This window comes from Stigmatopora argus, chromosome 15 (assembly GCF_051989625.1).
Source record: "Stigmatopora argus isolate UIUO_Sarg chromosome 15, RoL_Sarg_1.0, whole genome shotgun sequence".
NCBI classification, from domain to species: Eukaryota; Metazoa; Chordata; class Actinopteri; order Syngnathiformes; family Syngnathidae; genus Stigmatopora; species Stigmatopora argus.
Genome location: NC_135401.1, coordinates 13,267,061 through 13,290,289, shown reverse-complemented (window position 1 = coordinate 13,290,289; position 23,229 = coordinate 13,267,061). Strand labels below are relative to the sequence as shown.

The following is a 23,229-nucleotide window of genomic DNA, read 5'->3' as shown; positions in this document are numbered from 1 at the left end:
CATTTAAATGTGTGCGTGCAGTGCACTTGGTAAGAAACGACTGCGAGGCAGACGGGCTAACCACTGGCCCACCTTGCTGCCCATTCAATTGAATCCTTGATGAAATCTTACTGGTGACACACAAGTTCAACCGGGTGCAACTTTCCTTGACTTTCCTTTTCTCCCATCAGCTGTTGTTTGTGTAAATGGAGCAATGTGGCGCTTTTATCCAACGCAGGCGCCGTGACGACCGCTGCTCTCCCCTCGGCCTCCATCTTCTCTTTCTCCCTTCTTTGATTCAATGTCACTTCACCTTAAGCGGATGAAAGACTCTTCTTCATCTTCTCCTTCTTCTCGTCTCACGTTGTAAAGATGAAAGTCTGGAGGTGTTTACCGAAGCAGTTACCACGGAGACACCTCACCTGATTCACTGGCCCTCAACCCTCTAATGAGCGACTCTTAACAGGAACGTCAAACTTCAAAACACACACACACTGTCCCATTCTTCATCATCATCATCACACTCTTCCTCACACAGCTGGCATCGCCTTCTGGAAGCATCCGGCTTCAACGTGGACGTCTGATCTGACTTGGTTAGATTCGTTTAAGAAGGATGTTGCTGAAACACAACAACAGCCAGTGACTCGTCGAGGGTATTTTTCGATGGGAAAGTGAGGAAGAAGTTGCTATGTAGTAGCAAAGAACCTGGAACATTACGCCGAGAAACTGTTTCCACCATTAGGTAAGGTGGGGATTTGAAAATAGAATATATTGAAGGGGGTGGAAAGGTCTTGGGGGTTTCAAAGGACACGAGTGAGGGGAGGAAAACAGCAGGTATCAAAGAGGATTCATCTACACTTCGCGCCGGGAGGGGGACCACACTACACACTGATCGCAAAAACCACAACAACACACGAATGAGCCTAAAAGAAGAAAAAAGGCAAGGGCAAGGAGGATGATTTGAAAAAATGAAGAAAAGGTCTGAAAGAAAGTGAAATTGGAGGGGGGGAGGGAGAAAGCAATGAAAGAAATGAAAGAGAAAATAAAAGAAGGAGAGAGTGAGAGACAGAGACAGAGAGAGTGCGGGAGAGAGAGCGATAGATAGAGAGAAAGAGAAAAAGAAAGAGAGAGAGAGACAGAGAGAAAGCTAAAGAAAGAAAGAGACGAGGAGAAAAAGAAAGAGAAAGAGAGAGGAAAAAAGAAACAGAGAGAGAAACAAAGAAATAGGAAAAGAGAGAGAAAAAGAGCCAGAGAAAGAAAAAAGAGAGAGAAAGACAGAAAGAGAAAGAGAAAGAGAAAGAGAAAAAGAAAGAGAAAGAGAGGAAAAAAGAAAAAGAGAGAAACAACGAAAGAGCAAAAGAGAGAGAAAAAGAAAGAGAGAGACAGAGAGAGAGAAAGAGAAAAAGAAAGAAAAAGAAAGAGAAAAAGAAAGAGAAAAAGAAAGAGAAAAAGAAAGAGAAAAAGAAAGAGAAAAAGAAAGAGAAAAAGAAAGAGAAAAAGAAAGAGAAAAAGAAAGAGAAAAAGAAAGAGAAAAAGAAAGAGGAAAAGAAAGAGAAAAAGAAAGAAAAAGAAAGAGAAACAGAACGAAAGAGACAGAGAGAGAGGAAAAAAGAAACAGAGAGAAACAAAGAAAGGAAAACAGAGAGAAAAAAAGGGAGAGAAAAAGAGAGAGAGAGAAAGAGAAAAAGAGAGAGAAAGAGAAAAAGAAGCCTATCCCAGCAGACGTCGGGCCAGAGGAGGGCGACACCCTGATTTGGTGGTCAGCCAATCGCAGGGCATGAGGAGACAAACAACCATTTACGCTCACACTCATACCAATGGGCAATTTAGAGTGGTCAATCAGTCTACCATGCATGTCTTTGGAATGTGGGGGGAAACTGGAGTACCCGGAGAAAACCCACACAGGCCCGGGAAGAACATACAAACTCCAGAGAGGTGGACCGACCTGGATTTGACCCAGGTCTCCCACTGTGAAGTGGACACGCTAACCACTCATCCCCCGGTGCGCCCAGATTAGGTTACGTTAATTCAAATTACCCCAAAAAACTCACTTCCCTTGTGAAGGTTAAACGAAAACTAAGGAAATCTAATTAACACTAATTTCTATTTCACACATCAATGTGTGCACAGTTTGCCATGACAATTCTACTAGAGGGTCAAAGTTGAACATTTTGAAAAAGGCCACTATACAGTGGTACCTCGAGATACGAGCTTAATACTGAGCTCGTATGTCGATATTCTCGTAACTCAAACGAACGTTTCCCATTGAAATGAACTAAAAACAAATTAATTCGGATTATTGGATTGAAAAAAATGTTTTATTTGTTCTAATTCGCCATCTATTAACAAAGTAACACATAACTAGTGGTTTAATATGGTGGGTTGACCACACGGTCGATTAACTGAGTGCTCATTTAATTAAGAGGGGTTAAAGTAAAACAAAATTGAGAATTTGACACATGAAGGAAGTCTTAGGTGGGGATTGTCACAATCTGGTGGGCTTCAGGGCCTCCAAGAAAGTTTCTTCAATATTCATAAGGAGCATAAAAGCTTCACCCGGTTTCTCAGCTTCACCTTGCTCCAACTTGTTTACGAAGGTTTGGGTGTAGGTGTTTGTTAATCATGTTTCTTTATGTGTTAATTCATGTGTGTCTGCATGTATGTCACACCCATTTGCATACATTGATTTAAGTATATGGAGGTGTGCGCGTGTGTGTATGTGTGTGTGTGCGTGACATCGCTAGGCTAATCAGAGATGCTTTTCACTGTGTGACGCGCGTTGATTAATTTTCCGTTAACGTCCCGCAGCGTCCTTCCTTCCATACGTCCTCGGCCTTTGTTAAAGCGATGCCGCTCAGCATGCCATCGCTGTCATTTTGCTTTATTTATTATTTAATGTTTGCTAGTTTGCCATGTTAGTTTGTTTGTCTTATAAAACTTTGCTGCTCAAAATTTGTACAATGAATGTTACATAAGGGATGGGGGAAAGAAGGGAGAGAGGTTAGGGATGGAGGATGGAGGGGAGGGGGATATAGAGAGGGAGAAAAGGAGGAGTTGGGGATAGTTGGGAGAGGGGAAAGGAAGAAGTGGGGAGGGGAGTCAGGACAGAGGGAAAGGAAGAGGTGGGGATGGAAAGAAGGGAGGAAGTGATGACGGAATGAAGGGAGGTGGTAGGGTACACGGTCAATTGGTCGCCGGTCTTTTGGTCGCCGATCTTTTGGTCGCCGGTCTTTTGGTCGCCCGGAAGGTTATTGATAATTACCATTTAAATCGTTGCTCAAATTCCCTAAATACAAACTGTGAATTACTATTTAGTCATACTTAATGCCCTAGTAATTATTAGGCTAAAGAAAAGCTCCAAATTTCCCGGACTTTTATTGTTTTTTGTTGGAGAACTTGTTAAGACCCTGACTGACGTAGCTTCTTAAAGGGACAACGCATGTACATACAAACTCTTATACACTCACACGTTGGCTCAGTGAAACTGCTCATGGCCATTGTTGGCTTTTATGGATGCGTAGACCGTGTTGTTTTACCTTGTTTTGTCGCCGGTCTTTTGGTTGTCGGTCTTTTGGTCGCCGGTCTTTTTGTCGCCCGTTGTCGCGGTCCGGGCGACCAAAAGACCGGCGACCAATCGACCGCACATGGGTGGTAGGGACATAAAGAAAGAAAGGAGGTAGTATGGGCATAAAGAAAGAAGGCAAAATAAGATACACCAATATAAGAAGTGCAGTAAGATTTACCTTAAAACTTTGCAGCTGTTCTATCGCGTGTCCCTGCGGCCGTCGCAGACAAGAGTTAAAGATGAGAAGCTCAGTATGCCTCAGCCACGCCTTCAACTCCTGTACGTTGGTCTGCAGACGCTCCAGGACATCGGTGTGTCCCAGCCCCAGCGGTAACTCGGTTTTCACTTCCAGCAGGCGGCAACTCTGAGTTCCGTTGGCCGAAAGTCCAGTGAGAACTTTCTGCAGATGAGAGAGTCCATAATGCTGCTTGTCAATCAACTTCATTACACACACAAAATACTGTAAGGGGAATGAATACAAGTCCACACATTTATTCATTCATTTTCCATACTGATTATCCTCACAAGGGTCGTGGGGGTGCTGGAGCCTATCCCAGCCAACTACGGGCACCTGGCAGGTGGGGGACACCCTGAATTCGTGACCAGCCAATCGCAGGGCAAAATGAGACGGACAACCATTCACGTTCACACTCATACCTAGTGGCAATTTAGAATGTTCAATCAGCCTAGAAAGCATGTTTTTGGGATGTGGGAGGAAACCGGAGTACCTGGAGAAAACCCACGCAAGAGGGGAGAACCTGCAAACTCTACACAGGAAGGTTCAGACCAGGGATCGAGCCCTCAATTTCAGAACTGTGAGGCAACCTTGGCAACCATGATAGTAATATTTGAATAAATAGAGCAAATAATTGAAGACTCCTTCATAAAATCTGTCTCCCTGCCAGCCTGTCTTCCTTTCTCCTTCCTCTTTTCTTAATTGTCTTCCATCTTTGCATCTTTTGTGGACTGATAAGTGAATGAGTTACTTCCAAGTAGGAATGTCCAAATGGGCATTTTTTTTCTTTTGTTGTTGTTGAACAATCAGAGTTTTGCTGATACAGATCCGATGCAATCCGATATCCATATTTTTATTCATTCTTTCATTCATCTTCCATACCACGCATCCTCGTAAGGCTTGCTGAAGCCTATCACAGCTGACTTCAGGCGAAAGGCAGAAAACACCACAGAATGGTTATTATTTAGAAATAATTGAACGAATAACAGAATGGTTGAAATATAGAGGGGTTGCACTTCTCAGCCTCTCTGGTAAGGTCTATTTCGGGACACTAGAAAAGAGAGTCCGTCAGGAAGTCAAATCTCGGATTCATGAGGAGCAGTGTGGTTTTCATGCTGGCCTTGGAAGAGTGGATCAGCTCTATACCCTCAGTAGGGTTCTCGTTTTGTTCGCCCAACCAGTTTATGTGTTTTAGGTTAGGTTAGAACTTTATTTTATCCCGTATTTGGGAAATATCTTGGTTGAAGTAGCAAGACAGACACAAGACACACAAGACATTGTAGACCTAGTTAAAAAAACTGGAGCCACACACAGGAAGTCCACAAGGTGGGGAGCTTCTTCAGACTGAGACTGAGGTTACCCTACAGTCCCTATGGACTTGGAGAAACTTTTCCACCATGTCCCCAGGATGTCCTATAGTAAGAGGGGTCCAGTCGCGGTTATGGCCTGTTTCAGTTTGGTCCAGCGGTAAGTAATATCCGTTTCCAGTGAGGGTTGGACTACGCCAAGGCTGCCATCTGTTACTCTTCTGTTGATAGGTTGTGGTTTGGTGCCTTCAGTTTTGCATCTCAGATTTTTGTAGATGATGTAGTCCTGGCTTCATCAAGCCGCGGTCTTCAACTCTTACTTGAGCGGTTCGCAACCAAGTGTGAAGTGGTCGGGATGAGTATTAGCAACTCCAAATCCAAGACCATTGTCCCATTCAGTGGACATGTTGTCCTAGTGGTTTTATTCACAGCTGCCAAAAAGCACCATCGCATTCAAAACAAACACGACTATTGGGTAGGATCCAGTCTTGGAACTAAATTTGATTTTATCCGGTATACTTAAAAAAATACCTGTAATGGTCGCCTATACCAATACTGATTATGGGGTCAGGACATCACTACTTCCATAAGTGAGATATTTTACTAATTAAACTATTTTAAAACTAAATTAATAACTCAAATGAAATGAGAGAGTGCGACAGTAGACTGTTTAATAACACCCAACTATCGCTCCTGTATTATTGTGTTAAGCACATTTTACACACTCGGTTCGTCCGCGCCGATTAATTCACATGCACGCAGCTGGCGGCATTTCATCAGGACGATGAAAGGCGGCGGAGGGGCTTTGTTCCCGGGAAGAAACAAATGGGAGGAAAAAACTTTCCCATCGGGTGAGCGGCACCGACTCATCGAGGATGTCGTCGCCCCCGACGCCATCTGTGAGCGTCTCATCTACGGAGCGGTCCCCGATGGCGTAGCGCTACCGATTAAGTGGTAGACACGTGTAAGCAAACATGTTTCCATCTCAGAAATGAAACGGCGGCGACAGATGAACGGTCGCTCTTCCGCCTCCGTAAACAGATGCTGATTAAACTTCTTAGGTTGCTCGCTCTGACGCTCAGCGACCACTCGTCAGGGAATGGTCGCGATCGGGAAAGACGAACTGAGAAGTTTCATTCACTTGACACTGTCGTTCTAAGTACTGTATTTTTTGGACTATATTTTTTTTTCTCTACGTTTGTACTTCGCGGCTTATTTAGGTTTTGTTCTGATAAACGAGCTTCATATTTTGACATTAAAGATGGAAAAAAACATTTTAATATATTTGTTCTGTGGCCTGGTGCATCATAATGACGATGCCACTTTGTTCAAAGCTTTCAACCACTTGACAACACATAGGTTGCCATGTGTGCTCAGTGTGTATTCTATTGTCCACAGGCACCCAAATTATACCAATCCAGTGGCTTTGTGATTTATATATATATATATATATATATATATATATATATATATATATATATATATATATACACATATATATATATACATATATACATATATACATATATACATATATATATATATATATATATATATATTTGTCTAAAACTGAAAAGAGTGTTCAAGACTATTACAGTAAAATATCATTGAGTATATCATATATATGTATATATTTTTCTTTTCAGTCATCTTCCAGACCGCCCATCCCCGAAAGGGTTGCGTAGTTTGCTGGAGCCTAACCCAGCTGTCTTCGGGTGAAAGGCAGACTACAGCCTAGACTGGTCGCCAGTCAATCGTAGGGCACACAGAGAGATAAACAACCATCCGCACTTCCAATTATACTGCCACCAGTGGGGATCGAGCCCGCACCTGCACGCATCAAAGTTAGGCGAGTGAACCTCTACACCACGAGGCAGCTTCATATTGATATAATCAATCACAAGTCATAGTAATATATACATCTCACTTCATCTCATTTTCTGAACCGATTTATCCTCACTAGGGTTGCGGGGGGTGCTGGAGCCTATCCTAGCTGACTTCAGCCCAGAGGCTGGCCAGCCAATTGGAGGGCAAAAGCACACCGACAACCACTCGCACTCACATCCTTACCTAGGGGCAATTTAAAGTGTCCAATCAGCCTACTATGCATGTCTTTAGAATGTGGGAAGAAACCGGAGTACCCGGAGAAAACCCACGCATGCCGGAGGAGAACATGCAAACTCCACACAGGTGGTCCAACCTGGATTTGGACCCAGGTCCCCCATTTGTGAGGCCCTAAGAAATAAATACTAACTAGAATTATAATTGACGAGAACCTTAGTTTCAGTGCTTGAATCCTAAAATTCTAAATTACAAAATAGTCAGGGTAAAAACTGTTCATTTTTAGACCTGATCTGGTTCGTCATCCACTATTAACGACAGGCAATGAGTTAAGGATGACATCCCCTGCTCTGACCTCTTTACTGGGCAATGAAAAACAAAACCTCTGGCGATAAAAAGAAAACGTGTGTGTGTGCATTTGTTACCTCCAGTTGCTTCCATTTGTGAGTGAGTTGTTGAATTTTGTGGTTGAAATTTGCCGGTAGTTGTTGCGAGTTTCTCTTGAGTGACTCAACTCGGCCCAGCAGACTCGATTTCTTCTCCGCCATCGCCAGCAGCTCACTGTGGCTGCTCTGTACACAAATATGTAAAAAATATTCTCTAAGTCTCGAAATGTATGCAATTGAAGTACACAAAATAATTTTAACTGCTTAAAGGAAATACAATTCTTTTACACCTCCGTAAACTTTGAACAAAGGCAACTAAATGTAGGAAAATAACAACAAACAATTCTTTCACGCCTAAAAACGTAGGTAATATTTTTAATTGTGTTCTCCTTGGCGCTCGACAACATACGGCAAAAAAGCCATCGCTCGTTTCTTTCAATTAGATCCAAAGCAAGTTGGATGACACTCATCCATATGCTCAAAGATTAACTTTACTTTTTACAAGATTTTGTCCACTTTTCTAACTAAACAATGAAGCACTGATTAACTTAAGCAGTGAAAGGTTCATGAAAACAGTAAATGAAGAAATTAATCCATGAGTGTTTAAAGCAACATTTACTGTACATCAACTCATTCTCTGCCATTTACAATGGCAGCCAATGAATTAACTCTTTCAGTGCCATTAACGACGATAGACATCCAATCAAGTGGCTTTTCCATCAGTTGAAATTTGTTTTAAAAAATTCTGACATCCTCTGCCACTTCTGATGGATTGGACGTCGATTGCCCTCAATGACAGCCAATGAAATGATGGATGCATACTTTGAATGAATGAATAAATGAACGACAGGTTCATGATAAAAAATAATAATGAATGATTGGTGGATGGATAGATACATAAGTAGAATAAGGATAGATGGGTGATATATACAGTATGTTATTGGGCTAATGAGTGGATATACCTCAGTGGATGAATGAATGAATTAATGATGAATAGATATGTAATAATGCATTATTTAACATATGAAAGGTTGAATGAACCTGTGGGTTGGATTACAAGAGAATGGCCATGGACTGATTGCTCTACAGAATCAATGAATTAAACCTTCATTCATTCATCCATTTTCAACATTCAACACAACTTGCCCACATGAGAGTCACTGCGTGCTGGAGCCTATCCCATCTTACATTGGGCGAAAGGCTGATTACACCCTAGATGGGTCACCAGTCAGTCGTAGGGCACACATAGAGACAGACAACCCTTCCTATTCACAATTACACAACCACCGAGTGGGAATGGATCACACGCTGTCTGCACTGAAGTCAGGCGAACGAATCACTACACCATGGGATGGCATGAAGGAACCAATCAATTCAATCAAATAAACAAATATACAAATGAGTACCATATTTTGCCATATTAAGGAATTGGCTGGATGGATACCTTTAGATACGAGCTAAATGCATTCCAGGACTGAGCTCGTATGTCGATTTACTCGTATCTCAAATTAACGTTTCCCATAGAAATGAATTTAATGCAAATTAATTCGTTCCCACGAAAATGTTCCCAAAACACATTTTTATTGGTTCTAATTCACCATCTACTAACAGAGCAATAAATAACTAGTGGTTATGATGTTTAATACTAAGATGAGACATTGTTCAGTACATTGCGGAGTGCGCGCCCCACAGAGAGATAGAGAGAAAGAGAGAGAGAGAGAGAGAGAGAGAGAGAGAGAGAGAGAGAGAGAAGAGAAAGAGAAAGAGAAAGAGAGAGAGAGAGAGAGAGAGAGAGAGACAGAGAGAGAGAGAGAGAGAGAGAGAGAGAGAGAGAGAGAGAGAGAGAGAGAGAGAGAGAGAGAGAGAGAGAGAGAGAGAGAGAGAGAAAGAGAAAGAGAAAGAGACACTTGTTGGATGGCATCTCGTAACATAACATATGTAAACATAAATTTAACTTAAATGAAAGGTTCTGGTCGTGTTGAAGGCTCCCCTTTTTCAGATGCTTGCTTTGCTTTTAAATTCTTGTAAATTCTGCTGGCTTTTTCGCATATTATCGACTCGGTCACGCTATCTCCCGCTAACTGTTTATCTTTTATCCATATTAAAAGAAAGCTCTCCATCTCGTTATGAATGTCACTGCGCAGCTTGGAAATTATGGTTAGTCTTTGGAAGGCTTAATATCCCTAATAGCGTCCTTCTGCTCCAGGATGGTGCATATTGTTGAAAAACCTCTCTCGTATTGGCGAGCCAGCTCCGTCACGCGTACACCACTCATGGAAAAAATGCAACACTCCGCCCAGTGCTTGTAGAAATCTTTACACGAGGGAGATGCGGCGAGAAAGTGCGCCGATTTCATAAGCAGCCTTTCGCGCTACGTATGCTCGTATCTCAAAATTTGTCTCGTATCTCAAGGTAAATATTTGCTCGGAATTTTACTCGTATCTCAAATTCTTAATATGTCGGGCACTCGTTTGAAAAGGTATTACTGTACTGAATGATTGAAGGAAGTAGATGTCCGGTTCATTTTGACTGGAAAGGCTGGCAAAAAGCATTCACTGCCAGCCTCTCGCAATTACAAAAGGTTTTGACGGCTAGCGCTGACAATGGCAGCCAAAAGGTTATTGGAATTAGGTTATTGAATGAAAGAATGGCTGTATGACCTATTGAAGAGATGATGTCAGAATGGTAGGAAGAATTCACTGGAATTCAGCTTTGGATAGATGAATGAATGAATGCCGTTATAGTGTTGCTAGATGTGTTGAAGTGTGAAAAGTGGTGGGCGCCACATGTTTGTCCAAGCTTGCGCGAAGATTGTCCGCAGGCGTGCATACATTGCGACCAGTCATCCATCCCCTTTTCTCCACCATCAGCATTTATCTCCAAGTTTCTATCTCATGCATTTTAATGCTCCCGCCGAATCGGACGGTATCCTTCCGACAAAAGCGGCAGGGATAAACGTCCTTCACATCAACAGCGGCCATCAGCAAATAAATCTGGCCACTTCCTTTGCGGCGTTTCCCGCGCGGCGTCCGCCCCCTTCCTCTTAAGCGGAGGTGCCGCCATCAGATAGCGTCGCCATCGAGGAGTGGACATTGACGAATGATCGCAAAGCCATTTAAATATTGAAATAGCGGTGGCGCTAATGATGAAGGACGAGCATGCGGAGACCAACAAGCGCTACACTAACAACGACGATTAGCTGTCGGAAGCACAGGAAATACAAAATTAAGAAGGACAAACTCGTTGATCAACTTGTTGGAACTCATCTTGCAATTAGATTTTAATTTAAATTTGAGGACGATAGAAGTCAAATTAATTTGATTTGGGAGAGGCTGCCAGCTAAAAAACGACAGATTTTTTTATATGTCACTGATTATTTTTCATTCATTCAATTTCTGAAACGCTTATCCACACAAGAGGGGGTGCTGGAGCATATCCCTGCTCGTGACCGGACGTTTGGTCGCCGGACGTTTGGTCACCGGATGTTTGGTCGCCCGGACATTTGGTCGCCCGGACGTTTGGTCGCCGGACGTTTGGTCGCCGGACGTTTGGTCGCCGGACGTTTGGTCGCCGGACGTTTGGTCGCCCGGACGTTTGGTCGCCCGGACGTTTGGTCGCCGGATGTTTGGTCGCCCGGGTGAATATAATTTTGAGAGCTGGTTTCAACAGTAGATATTTAGATACTAAACTCTCTCTCTCTCGTGAATATAATTTTGAGAGCTGGTTTCAACAGTAAACTCTCTGTCATGTTGTCAAATGTCCGGCGACCAAATGTCCGGTGACCAAACGTCCGGCGACCAAACGTCCGGCGACCAAACGTCCGGCGACCAAACGTCCGAGTACCATCCCTGCTAACTACGCCGACCAGGCGGGGACAGCCTGAATCAGTGGCAGTAAATGGCTAGTACGTCAAGGGGATATCACATCCCAACAGCACTTAAAAGGAAAAAAAATCTCTAAAATGAACAGGGCACCCAATTAATCAGTGCGTCTTGTGTAGGCACTAAATTCAAAATTCTGTAGATGTCACTGTATGACCCTGTCTGCTCGACTGTCTTGTTTCCATGGATAAGGCGAACAGCTTGGGAGCAATGGATGTCCGATGGCAAACATAGTTATACAAAAATTGGCAGGCAGCATCGTGCGAGTTACGCGACGATTTGTGAATGGATTGTGGGGATGCCTGGACTAAAGTGTCGACTAGCAAGGTAAGCCTTCGCCTAAGCCAGCGTCATCACTTTTACTTCTTCCTTCCATAACTCTGACTGACAGTGAAATGGAATCCAACGTGTTAGATGGCGAACTCGCCCACCCAATTGACCGAACTCTTTACGTCGGATATAGAAGTTGAGGACTTTGACCGCATTTGTGAGTGTTTGAATCGTTTGACTTATATTAACGTGAGTATAGATTATGGCAATAAAGCACAATCAAACTCAGTTTTCAGTAATCCCTCGAAAACCGCGGTTAATGTAGACCAGACATGGCCGCGATAAACGAAAAACCGTGATGTAGGATCTCCCCTATTACAACTACTTTCTTTTCTTCAGTGCTGAGTCCTAGTAGCAAGCGGAAGACAGGTTAGGATCGCGGGGGGTGCTGGAACCTATCCCAGCTGACTCCGGGCCAGAGGCGGGGGACACCCTGAATCGGTGGCCAGCCAATCGCAGGGCACAAGGAAATAGACAACCATGCACACTCACACCCATACCTAGGAGCAATTTAGAGTGTCCAATCAGCCTATCATGCATCTTTTTGGAATGTGTGAGGAAACCGGAGTACCTAGAGGAAACCCATGCAGGCCTGGGGAGAACATGCAAACTCCACACAGATGGACATGACCTGGATTTGAACCCAGGACCCCAGAGCTGTGAGGACGACGCGCTAACTACTCGCGCCACCGGGCCGCCTTTTCACTTTTTTTTTTAACTTAAAAAAAATGAAAATCCATTTCCCCAGAAAAAAATCCACAATGTAGTGAAGCTGTGAAAGTTGAAGCCGCGATATTCGAGGGATTACTGTACTCCTGCTGCCTATTTAAAAAAAACATAAGCTAGTATATTTCACGCTAGCACTACCATATGTTGCGCCCATTGCGCCGAAGCGCCTTGCGTATGGGCAAAAAAACTGAATTTGCACCCGCAACTGAGATAACGCCCTTTAAATCGGTGAGTGCCATAGGCGTGGAAATATGGTATTTCTCCTTTTTTTTGCTTCAAGGACAAAAATAGAGTTTAGACGCATATTGACGCGTTCCATAGATGAGACGTCAGCACAATGCAGTCACACATCAGCACTTTTCATTTAGTTTCTCATTCTTCTCACATGCGTGATGAGAAAATAAACACGTTCTTTCATGACCGGAGAGGAAAACGTGGGGGTAAAACACCCCACAATTTTTAGTTCAAACATTTAAACTGTTTCAGTAACATTGATAATAATAGACATCCAATCATGTGCCCTTTTTCATTCATCTAGAGTAAATTAAAAATAGATTCACTAGTAGAAGTCCAATGCATTTGAAAAGGCAGGGTATCACCCAATGAACATCCATATTCACCTCCTGCCAGCCGTCCCAGTTCAAATAGATTGGATGTCTATCGCTGTCAAGTTAGAGCCAAGGTATTAAATGAGAATTTGAATGGAAGGGGAAGAGACTAGCTTGAAAAACAATATTTTTCTATCACAATTTATCTAAGTGTGTGTATGCGTTTGTGCACTTGAGAGAATCGGTAGTTGTGTGTGTGAATGTCTCCTCTTGAGATGGATGTTCCAGTGGCAGTGAAAGAACAGGAAGTGGCACACTGACACTCCATTTATCCCCTCTCACACACTGGAGCTTGTATGTGTGCGAACGTTCAGATGTTTTAAGGGTGCATGCGCGCGCGTGGGTGTGTATTGAATAGACAGCAAAAGAGTCAAAATGCTGTTGACCTTCAAAGTGGAGCACCTCAAGGACAAGCTGACTTTGTGTAATATATGTGTTGACATGTCATAGTGTCATGTCTGACATTTACACACATGCATGTGCACACTTGTGTTTTTCCTTCCTCAGGCTCAGTTTTTTCTCTTTTTTCTGACTTCTTCCGATATTCTTTGTTTTCTGTTTCTATTTTTTTATTTCTTCATTTGCAAAGCTACATACAACAAATTGATCATCAAGTTAATTGACCAAGATTTTGAGTGACTGGTAGTTTAGAGACATTGTTGACATTATGTTTAATGTTTTTTGTTCCTTTAGTATTAAATGTTGTCCTTTTTATTAGTTTTATTTAAATTTTATGTTTACATTTGTTAATATAAAGCAAAATGGAGAAACAGTATATTTGAAAAGGAAAGAATGTTCTCTTTTTTAATAGTTTTATTTACATTTTATGTTTACATTTGTTAATATAAAGCAAAATGGAGAAACAGAATATTTGAAAAGGAAAAAAATGTTCTCTTTTTTATTAGTTTTATTTAAATTTTAGATTTACATTTGTTAATAAAAAGCAAAATGGAGAAACAATATATATGAAAAGGAAATAATGTTCTCTTTTTTAATAGTTTTATTTAAATTTTATGTTTACATTTGTTAATATAAAGCAACATGGAGAAACAGTATATTTGAAAAGGAAAAACAATACATTTCGTTTAAATTTTATATATTTTGTTATACTTACAAAATACCATAGAGAATACAAAACAGTAACCAATGACTATTTTTTAAATGTTGTTAAAGACTACTTTCACTACAAAAACATCCTTGTATTTTCCTTTTTCAACATATTTTTTATTTAAAAAGTAAAATATAAATTATTTTATATTTATATTTTATGTTTTAAATGTTTTATGTTACTCATTTGTTTTTATATTTAGTTTGAAATAATGGCACAAAATGGCATTGAAAAAAGTATCCGTAGCTGCTCTAATTCAAATCTACAATTTATTGCTGTTTCCTATTTTAAATGTTTTTCTTTTTAAATCCTGCTTAATTAAATGTGACCTCCATATATTGTGTTATTTGTATTTCCTATATGATGATTTTTTTTGCATGAAGAATTTCTTTCTGTCCGACCACCAGGTTGTCACCTGCCTGGTGCCCATAGTTAATAAATAAACAACCATTCACTCTCACATTCATACCTAGAGGCAATATAGAGTGTTCAACCAGCCTACAAAGCATATTTTTGATATATGGGAGGAAACCGAAGTACCCGGAGAAAACCCAAACAAGCCAGGAGAGTACATGCAAACTCCACACAAGGAAGGTTCCAAAACTGAAATTGAATCCTTGATATCAGAACTGTGAAGCCAACGTGCTAACCACTCGCCCAACCGGCCGCCATTTTTATTAAATTTCAAAATTGAAGATTAGTACTTCATCTTCCGTACCACACGTTTTTGAAAGGGTTGCGGAGGTTGCTGGAGCCTATCCCAGCTGACTTTAGGCGAAATTCAGACTACATCCTAGACTGGGTGCCAGTCAGCTGTCAGGCACACAGAGAGACAGACAATGATTCACACTCAGTCATACGGCCACCGAGTGGGAATAAATCCCATGTTTGTCCGCACCGAAGTCAGGTGAGTGAACGATTACACCAGGGGTTCCCATTGCGTAGATCGTGATCTACCGATAGATCGCCATAGGACTATTGGTAGATCACCAAGGTACGATTGGTTTCACTGGAAGACATTGCCAGCCCTCGATACCTCAGTAGAGCCAGGAACATCATCGGGGACCCATACCACCCTGGTCACAATCTGTTCCAGCTGCTGCCCTCTGGCAGACGCTATAGGTCCCACAAAGTACGGACAAATAGGCTTAAGGACAGTTTTTTTCCCACATCCATCAGGACTCTAAACTTGCGGTAACACGACACACAATCCTTTCTGCGTAATAACTTTGGGGTGAGGTAATATGAATAGACGTTGGGCGGTGATCTGCCTCCTACTGGCTGACTGAAGGTAAGTGAAAGACAGTGAGAGGTAAGTGATCCGCTCGGGGGGTGATGCGATGTATCCATCACGGCAGAATGCCAAATTACGAGTCCGAAATTATCACTTATTTGGGTCTTTTGCCGGGAAAACGCACCTTATGGAGAAGCACTACCAATTTCGTCATACGCAGTTTCTGGGTCTGATGACAATTAGGCTTTTTGTCGAGTCAATGATGACAAAGCATATGTCCGATTATTATTAGATCACACGACAATAAGATTTTGATCCCTCCCCCCTGTCGGTTTCTTTAGCTAGGCTAAATTTGGTATATCCACAGTAAGCTTTAGCATGAATCGAGACTGGGTTTACACCCCTGTTCCCTACCGCTCCCATACATGTTTATAGGGTTTAATGTAAGGTATATCAACATAAATAAATGCTGAGCTTTGTCGTTGGCCTGTAAAAAAGGTAGATCGTGGAAGGTTATCTCCTTGAAAATTACTAGATCTTCAAGCAAAAACGTTGGAGCATCCCGGCATTACATCAATCAGATTGGATTTTTAAAATGTATTTTAATTTAAAAAACGTAGTTCATTTAAAACAGCAAAAGAGAATAAAAACTTGGATATTCTGATTTTTTAGTCCTTAATTCAGCCATATGCATTTGAAATATTTACATAGTACAATATTAATAATCCAACATTCCTCCAATTCCCGTTCAATTCCAATGCATATTTGTAACAGTTATCAGTAAATACGTAAAAGTAATCAGTGATTAGTCAAACGTCAAAATAATTGTTTGTAGCAGCCCAAATACACACTATATAAACAAGATGGAGTCGTGTGCTTTCTTCCGTTCTGGAGTTATTCCCAATAACGCATTCACATGTAAGTATGTTTGTGTGTGCGCGCGCACTGAGCAAATGAAAGTGTGGGGTCGGTTTGCACGAGAAGAAAAAGCAAGGCAACGTTCCCAAGCAAGCCACCACAAAGAAGCCCTCAACACATTTTAATTGTTACCATGGTGACCGCAAGAATAAGGCATTTGACTGGCCAGGAAAAACGGTTTCCATTCATTGCATCACGTGTGCATACGGAAGGAAAACACAGTTGGACATGAACTTTTTACGGGACAGAAAAATTTCAATCATGTCATCTTCATAATACCCCCCATCCACATACAAATACGTTAGTGTAAATGCTGTTCCGTGATTGGTCCCACCTTTGAGCTGCTAAAACCATGGGACTTTTTTCATAGTTAAAGAAAGAATCGTAGACATTTAATTTCATTTTTTATGGTTAGAGGTTAAATTGTATAAATGTGTAACTCTTTTTCAAATAATTCAAATGTTTCCAAAGTGGGCGGTGGGGGTGGTAGTTGGGTTATGATCGTTGAAGATGGCTTGCAAATCATTGTATTCTGTTTTTGTTCTATTTTAAGAGAACTTCCAAACTTCATTAGATTTTAGTTGGTACAATAAGTAATTAGGAGTAATTGCCTCTCCATCGTACAGTGACCTCATTTTTTGAGTCACAAAGAAGCCATGCCAAGGAGTTGTCACTTTTTTATGCTTCTTTCTACAGCCGTATTGCCTTATAATATCAGCCATGGATGGATAACAGGGCCCGCTTCTTTATTTTACTCGAAACAATAATTTTAACCAAACAACAAAACCCTGTTTGAACTCTGTGATGAAAAATGGTGGTCAAAAAAGAGGTGTTGTTGTCAGGCAGCCAATGGGAAGCCAGTGGAGTATAGGGAGATTGTCAAGCAGAACGCAACGCTGCCACAACTATTTCATTTCATTTTTCATCTTCCCTACCGCACATCCTCAAAAGGCTTCGCAGGGGTTGCTGGAGCCAAACCCGGCTGACTTGGGGCGAAAGGCAGAGTGGCACACCCTAGACTAGTCGCCAGTCAATCGTAGGGCACACAGAGATACCAACGACCATCCGCATTCACAATCATTCCGCCACCAGCGGGAATTGAGCCCGCGCCTGCCCACACCAAAGTCAGGCAAGTGAACCTCTACACCACGAGTTAGCCCACAACAATTTCAAAATAAAATAAAGAATACAAGAAATGTATTGACATTTTGGGGGATTTTGTAACCTGGATAGTTTTCATATATTGCAACAATAATTTGCATTCCAAAGGGTTTTCGTAACATGACAATTTCATATGTAGAAGCCATCATAAGGAGAGTTACCCATTTTCTGAACAGCTTTGCGGGGGGTGCTGGAGCCAATCCCAGCTATCTCTGGGCCGGAGACGGGGCACACTCTGAATCAGTGGCCAGCCGATCGCAGTGCACAAAGAGACGGAGAACCATGCATACCCATTCCTAAGGGCAATTTAGAGTGTCCAATCAGCCTACCATGCATGTTTTTGGAATGTGGGAGGAAACCGGAGTACCCGGAGGAAACCCACGCAGAACATGCAAACTCCACACAGATGGACGTGACCTGGATTTGAACCCAGGACCTCAGAGCTGTGAGGCCGACGCGCTAATCACTCGCTCCACCGGGCCGCGAGTTACAACTGAAAGAAGATAGGTTTAAAAGGCTCCTCTGTAGAGTACATTTGTAAACCTAAATATCTCCCACCCAGTGCATCCCATCGCATTTTGTGCTCTATAGAGGACATCCAGAGCTTTCCAATGATACCAAATTATTTTGCAGTATTCCAATTACTTCTCTTAGACAGTGACTGGTCGTTTGGTCGCCGGTCGTTTGGTCGCCCGGACCCAAACAACGGGCGACCAAAAGACCGGCGACAAAACAAGGTAAAACAACACGGTCTACGCATCAATAAAAGCCAACAATGGCCCTGAGCAGTTTCACTGAGCGGACGTGTGAGTGTATGATTTTGATTGTACATGAGTTGTCCCCTTAGGAAGGGACGTCAGTCAGGGTCTTAACAAGTTCTCCAACAAAACACAATAAAAGTACGGGAAATTTGGAGCTTTTCTTTAGCCTAATAATTAATAGGGCATTAAGTATGACCAAATAATCATTCGCAGTTTGTATTTAGGGAAAAAGTTGTCTAATCACATTTATTTTGAAATTCCCCTGTCTAAGAGGGTACTTGGTCGTTTGGTCGCCGGTCTTTTGGTCGCCCGGACCCAAACAACGGGCGACCAAAAGACCGGCGACCAAACGACCAAGTACCCTCTTAGACAGGGGAATTTCAAAATAAATGTGATGAGACAACATTTTTTTTGCTGGTAGTCAGGAGGGTAAGGGACTTGAGCTGGGAAACAGCACCCTTATGCATCCAAGCACAGTTACTACATGTCAGGGCACGGTGAATGACTGCTTCTGACTAGTAAACCCGGGTGTAAGAGCACCAGAATCGATATGAGAATTATGCAATTTAATATCGCTGTAATATTTGCTGTAACATTGACGGCGATGGACGTCCAATGGGTGCATGTCCAAAAAGAGTTGTCATCCCTCGCCATGAAAGGCAACCCTTTGGAATGCAACAGGTTTTGCGGCGGTGACCTTGAGGTGACATTGAGCACTTTTTGTGCAAAGACGATGACTGCCTGCCGCTTTCTGTGACGTTGAGTCAAGAAGGCGTTATTGGGAAGAAGAACGTTCAGTCTCTGGAGAGCCGACACCAGCGCAGGAGGGGAGCAGGCGTGGGGGGGAGGGGGCTGAGTCGTGTCTCTTTGTTATATAGCAGATATATCCTCCACTTTATCAAGAGTGACACAAGAAACGCGCGCAAAAGTGGCTCCCGCGGGTATGCCGGCGAGTGAGCGCGTGCACGCATTAGGAAGAGAAGGTTTGGAGATTGACAAGGTTTGACAACACGACTTGAAAAGTTTGCGCTCAATGTGGGCGTGGTGAAAAGACAACCTTCTTTCATTCCTTCATTTCAACCTTTTTTTTACCGATGGCTCCTTCTTTTATTCCTGTTTCTTTCTGTCATTCATCCCATCATTCCCTTGTTTAAGCTTTCCTTCCTTTCTGTCTGCCTTCTTTTGATCCTATCAAATCCTTCCTTCCTTATTGGCGTACTTCTTTCACCTCTTCCAATCTCTCGTCCTTTCTTTTTTCTGTTCTTCCTTCCTTCACTCATTCCTTTTCAGTCTATCATTGACTATTTCCTTCTATCTTTTCTTTGTTCCCCACATGTATTCCTCCTCACGTCCTTCCTTCATGACTTCCATTTTTTCTTCCTTCCCTCTTTTATCGCAGTTTTACATCCTTCTTTTTCTTCCTCGTCTGTCTTTCCACTCTACCTTTCCCTTCTTTCCTTCCCTATTTTGTTTATTTAATTCCTCTTCTTTCTTAGTGTTGTTTATTTTCCTCTTCCTCAAGTTTTCTATTCCCCCAACATCATCTCTTCATTTCTGTCTCTTCCATTACACTTCATCCCAGCCATTTTTCCTTTAAACCATCTTTACATCCCTCTTCCAATCCTCCCTCTTCATTTTCCCACTTCAGTTTTTGCAACCAACTTCATACCTCCAATGGATGGATGGATGGATGGAAAGATGGTTTCAAAAGATGAAGGTGAAAAGGACTAATGCAAAAAATGATGTCACGTGAGATTGTGTGTTGTTATTTCAACCTTGTGAGGCTATGACGACTCTTCGGACACTAATTAAATGTTACACATCTTTCTCTTGCTCTCGTTTTCTTTCTCTCTCATTCTCGCTCTAGGAAATGCTCTAGTTTTGCTCGCGTCATGTGTTTTAGGGGCTGTGGGGTGGTCAGAACCATTGTTGGGGATAGCCGTCCAATCCATTTTGACCGGGAATGGCTGGGAGTGACCACTAGCCTCTCCCATTCAAAATGGATTGGGCGCCTATTGCCATTATTGGCAGACAATGAGTTAATTTCACTCTCTCTAAACGTTGAATAATGACTTATTTTGTCTGTGCTAATTTCACGCATTTCTAAAATAATGGGGTGTGGCTTTTTTCTCAAATAAAATAATTTAAAAATACCCCAAAAATCAAAATTGAATGTTTTTTATGTTTACAAAGTTAAATTAGTAATGAATAAAAATAGATCAATAAAATACAATTTGGTTTTCATTTTCTATAGCTTGAGGTTGCTCTTTTATCATGTTACTAATTCTATACAATGTTTTGTATGATGATTTCAAAATCTGCCATCTTTTTTTCTTTATGTTTACATTTTATTCAATGGTCCTTTCCTATGTTCTTCTTTCAGCGTTATTTTGTTCAGAACCTTCATAAATTTTAATACAACACCACTTTAACCTTTCAAGCGTTTGCATAGTTATGGTGTCCAGTATATATATATATATATATATATATATATATATATATATATATATATATATATATATATATATACACATATATATATATATATATATATATATATATATATATATATATATATACGTACATACATATTTATATTTATATATATATATACATACATATATATATATATATATATATATATATATATATATATATATATATTTATATATATATATATAATGCTCACTTGGTAATCATTTTGTAGTAGAAGAGGGAAAAAAATTATAAATCCTAAATCTGACAGAAAAATATTCAGGTCCCCAAACTGGGTGTTTGCAGAAGTGCAACATTTCTTTTGTTGTCCAGTTTAATCAGTCTATTGCTGCCACCCCGTCCAGTTCAAATGAATTGGACGCATATTGCTGTCAACACCATTTACACAACAACTATTCAAAAAGTCATTGGTGTCAATAAACACACAGCCCACACACTTGGTTGAAAAGTGCCCCATGTAAGATTACAATAAACAGTACAGTCCAATTCTGCCAAGAAACACACACACTGCAAAAAAAGAACAAGTTTTGTTCGCCGCTTGTGTCACTATGGTTACGAGGTCGATCCCTCCCACCATCTGAGGGGAACACTGAGGTTCTTTAATGGTCACACAAAAAGTAAAGACACACACACACACTAGACTGTTCTAAAGCCTCTTGGAAGGAACACAAACACATGCACACGCACAGCGAAAGCCAGCAGGTACGCAAACATGTTCCATCGCTGTAGTTATTCACGCAGATCAACTGTATCTAATTAAACAAAAATATTGAGACATAAACAAAGTCATCGTTCTAAGTAACAGTTTGTACTGTACACGTTAGTATTCATTTACCATTTAAATGAAGTGATCCATAAGTAATATAGTCTAGTTGTGTTCATAGTGTTTGCTTTTGTTCTCACAATACTACATTTTTAGTTTGGCATAATAACTGCTGAGTATGATGAACTGTTAAAAAACGGCACAAACTAAAAAATATACTAAAAACAATACGGTAAAGATAATAAATTAGATTTGCTAAGATATGCTGCACTCAGAACAAAGTTAAACCGTCATGTGAAAATGCTTTGCTTTACTGAACGCAATTTTGTGGTTACACCAGTGGCGGGCCGTCAGGGCCTTTAAAGGCCTTCTCTGGTGGCCTAAGAAATATCTGAATCATATATTATATTTTGTCCATCAATACTTATTAAATAATTCCAAATTGTCTTTTAGCTTCCTTTCATTGCTTTCCCCCCTGGTTGCACTGCTTCCAGATGTGTTTTCATATTGAAGCATTTAACCAATCACATTTCAGCCATTATTTGTTTCCAGGGTCAGAAATCTGCCTCAAGGCCTTCACAATCAGTTCTGCAGGCTCTGCTGCATTAAACAAGCGTCGATAAGACTGTTGCTTTAACCAATCAGATTTCGAGTTGGCAACACCACAATGCCTTGTCGCAGGCATAGGGATACGTCATTGCCTTCTCACAGGCGTAAGGATACGTCATCGCTTTCACCAACTATGATTGGCTAGTGATTAGCCAGAGCTACCAAACTGTATCTGGAGCTAGCTGCACAAGCAAATATATTGTTGTGTTGATTTAAAGCCATTTTCAAGACGGACTATGCCACAAATATGACAGGACAGGCTCGACTTTCAGCATTAGCTTCGATGGCGATAGAAATGAAGGAAGAAAGAAAGGGGGATGGATATTGTGTACAGTTAAAAAGGATTTTTGGTGAGTAAAATATGGCTATATTCCTAAATAATATTTCAATTGTGGGCCAAATTCTGATATCTGAAAAGCTCCAGTGTTTGTATATAAGCTCCAGTGTTTGTATTTAATCACTAAATGCTGCTAGGAAGTGTATTTTACCCCATTTTAGTGCAATTTTTGCCGTTTCGCCATTGACGTCCATCGCTGTCTTTTCCCGGGAAAATCACCCCCGGCCTGGTTGTAATGTCTGAAAAGCTCCAGTATTTGTATTTAATCATTAAATGCTGCTAGGAAGTGGGTTTTACCCGTTGAAGGCGCTACAAGAAAATGCAGGGACCGCCACTGGGTTACACAGACCTTATGTCGCCAACAGTCAAAGTCAACCAATTTCCAGTTCACGTAAACTAGATATAATGACAAAAATATAATGAATCAGGTTGCTTATATGCTTCATGTTGCAATGGTAATGTGTGTAATCCTGTTTCCTGGGCTTTCCCTAAATGCACCCAATGACACTTTGGCTGTCAATAAAATATTGAAAAGTCTGACTCTCCATCCACATCTCAGCAATAATGCTAAGTACAGCTTCTTATTTTTTTTATTTGAATTTGTTTTCTAAAACAAAATATTATATTAAGTATATACAAAATATTTTGGCATAACTAGAGGACTGCCTACAATAATATTTAAAGTGATAATTTAAATCTTAATTGTCATAATTTAGAAATACAATGTAAAACCTTACAAACACTTTTAAAACTGCAAAAAA

At 41.1% G+C, this 23,229-nt stretch overlaps 1 protein-coding gene across 1 annotated transcript in view; it reads right to left on the bottom strand.

Annotated features, from left to right (window-relative positions):
• LOC144090121 (A-kinase anchor protein 6-like) overlaps window positions 1–23,229 on the bottom strand; it is a gene marked incomplete at its 3' end in the record, with an annotated part of 102,834 nt that overhangs the window by 15,741 nt on the left and 63,864 nt on the right. Inside the window, exons 16-17 of the mRNA XM_077621440.1 lie at window positions 7,573–7,719; window positions 3,723–3,944 (exon numbers count right to left, since the gene is read on the bottom strand). Of these exons, the coding sequence (XP_077477566.1) occupies window positions 3,723–3,944; window positions 7,573–7,719 (369 nt within the window). The remainder of the gene's footprint in view (window positions 1–3,722; window positions 3,945–7,572; window positions 7,720–23,229) is intronic.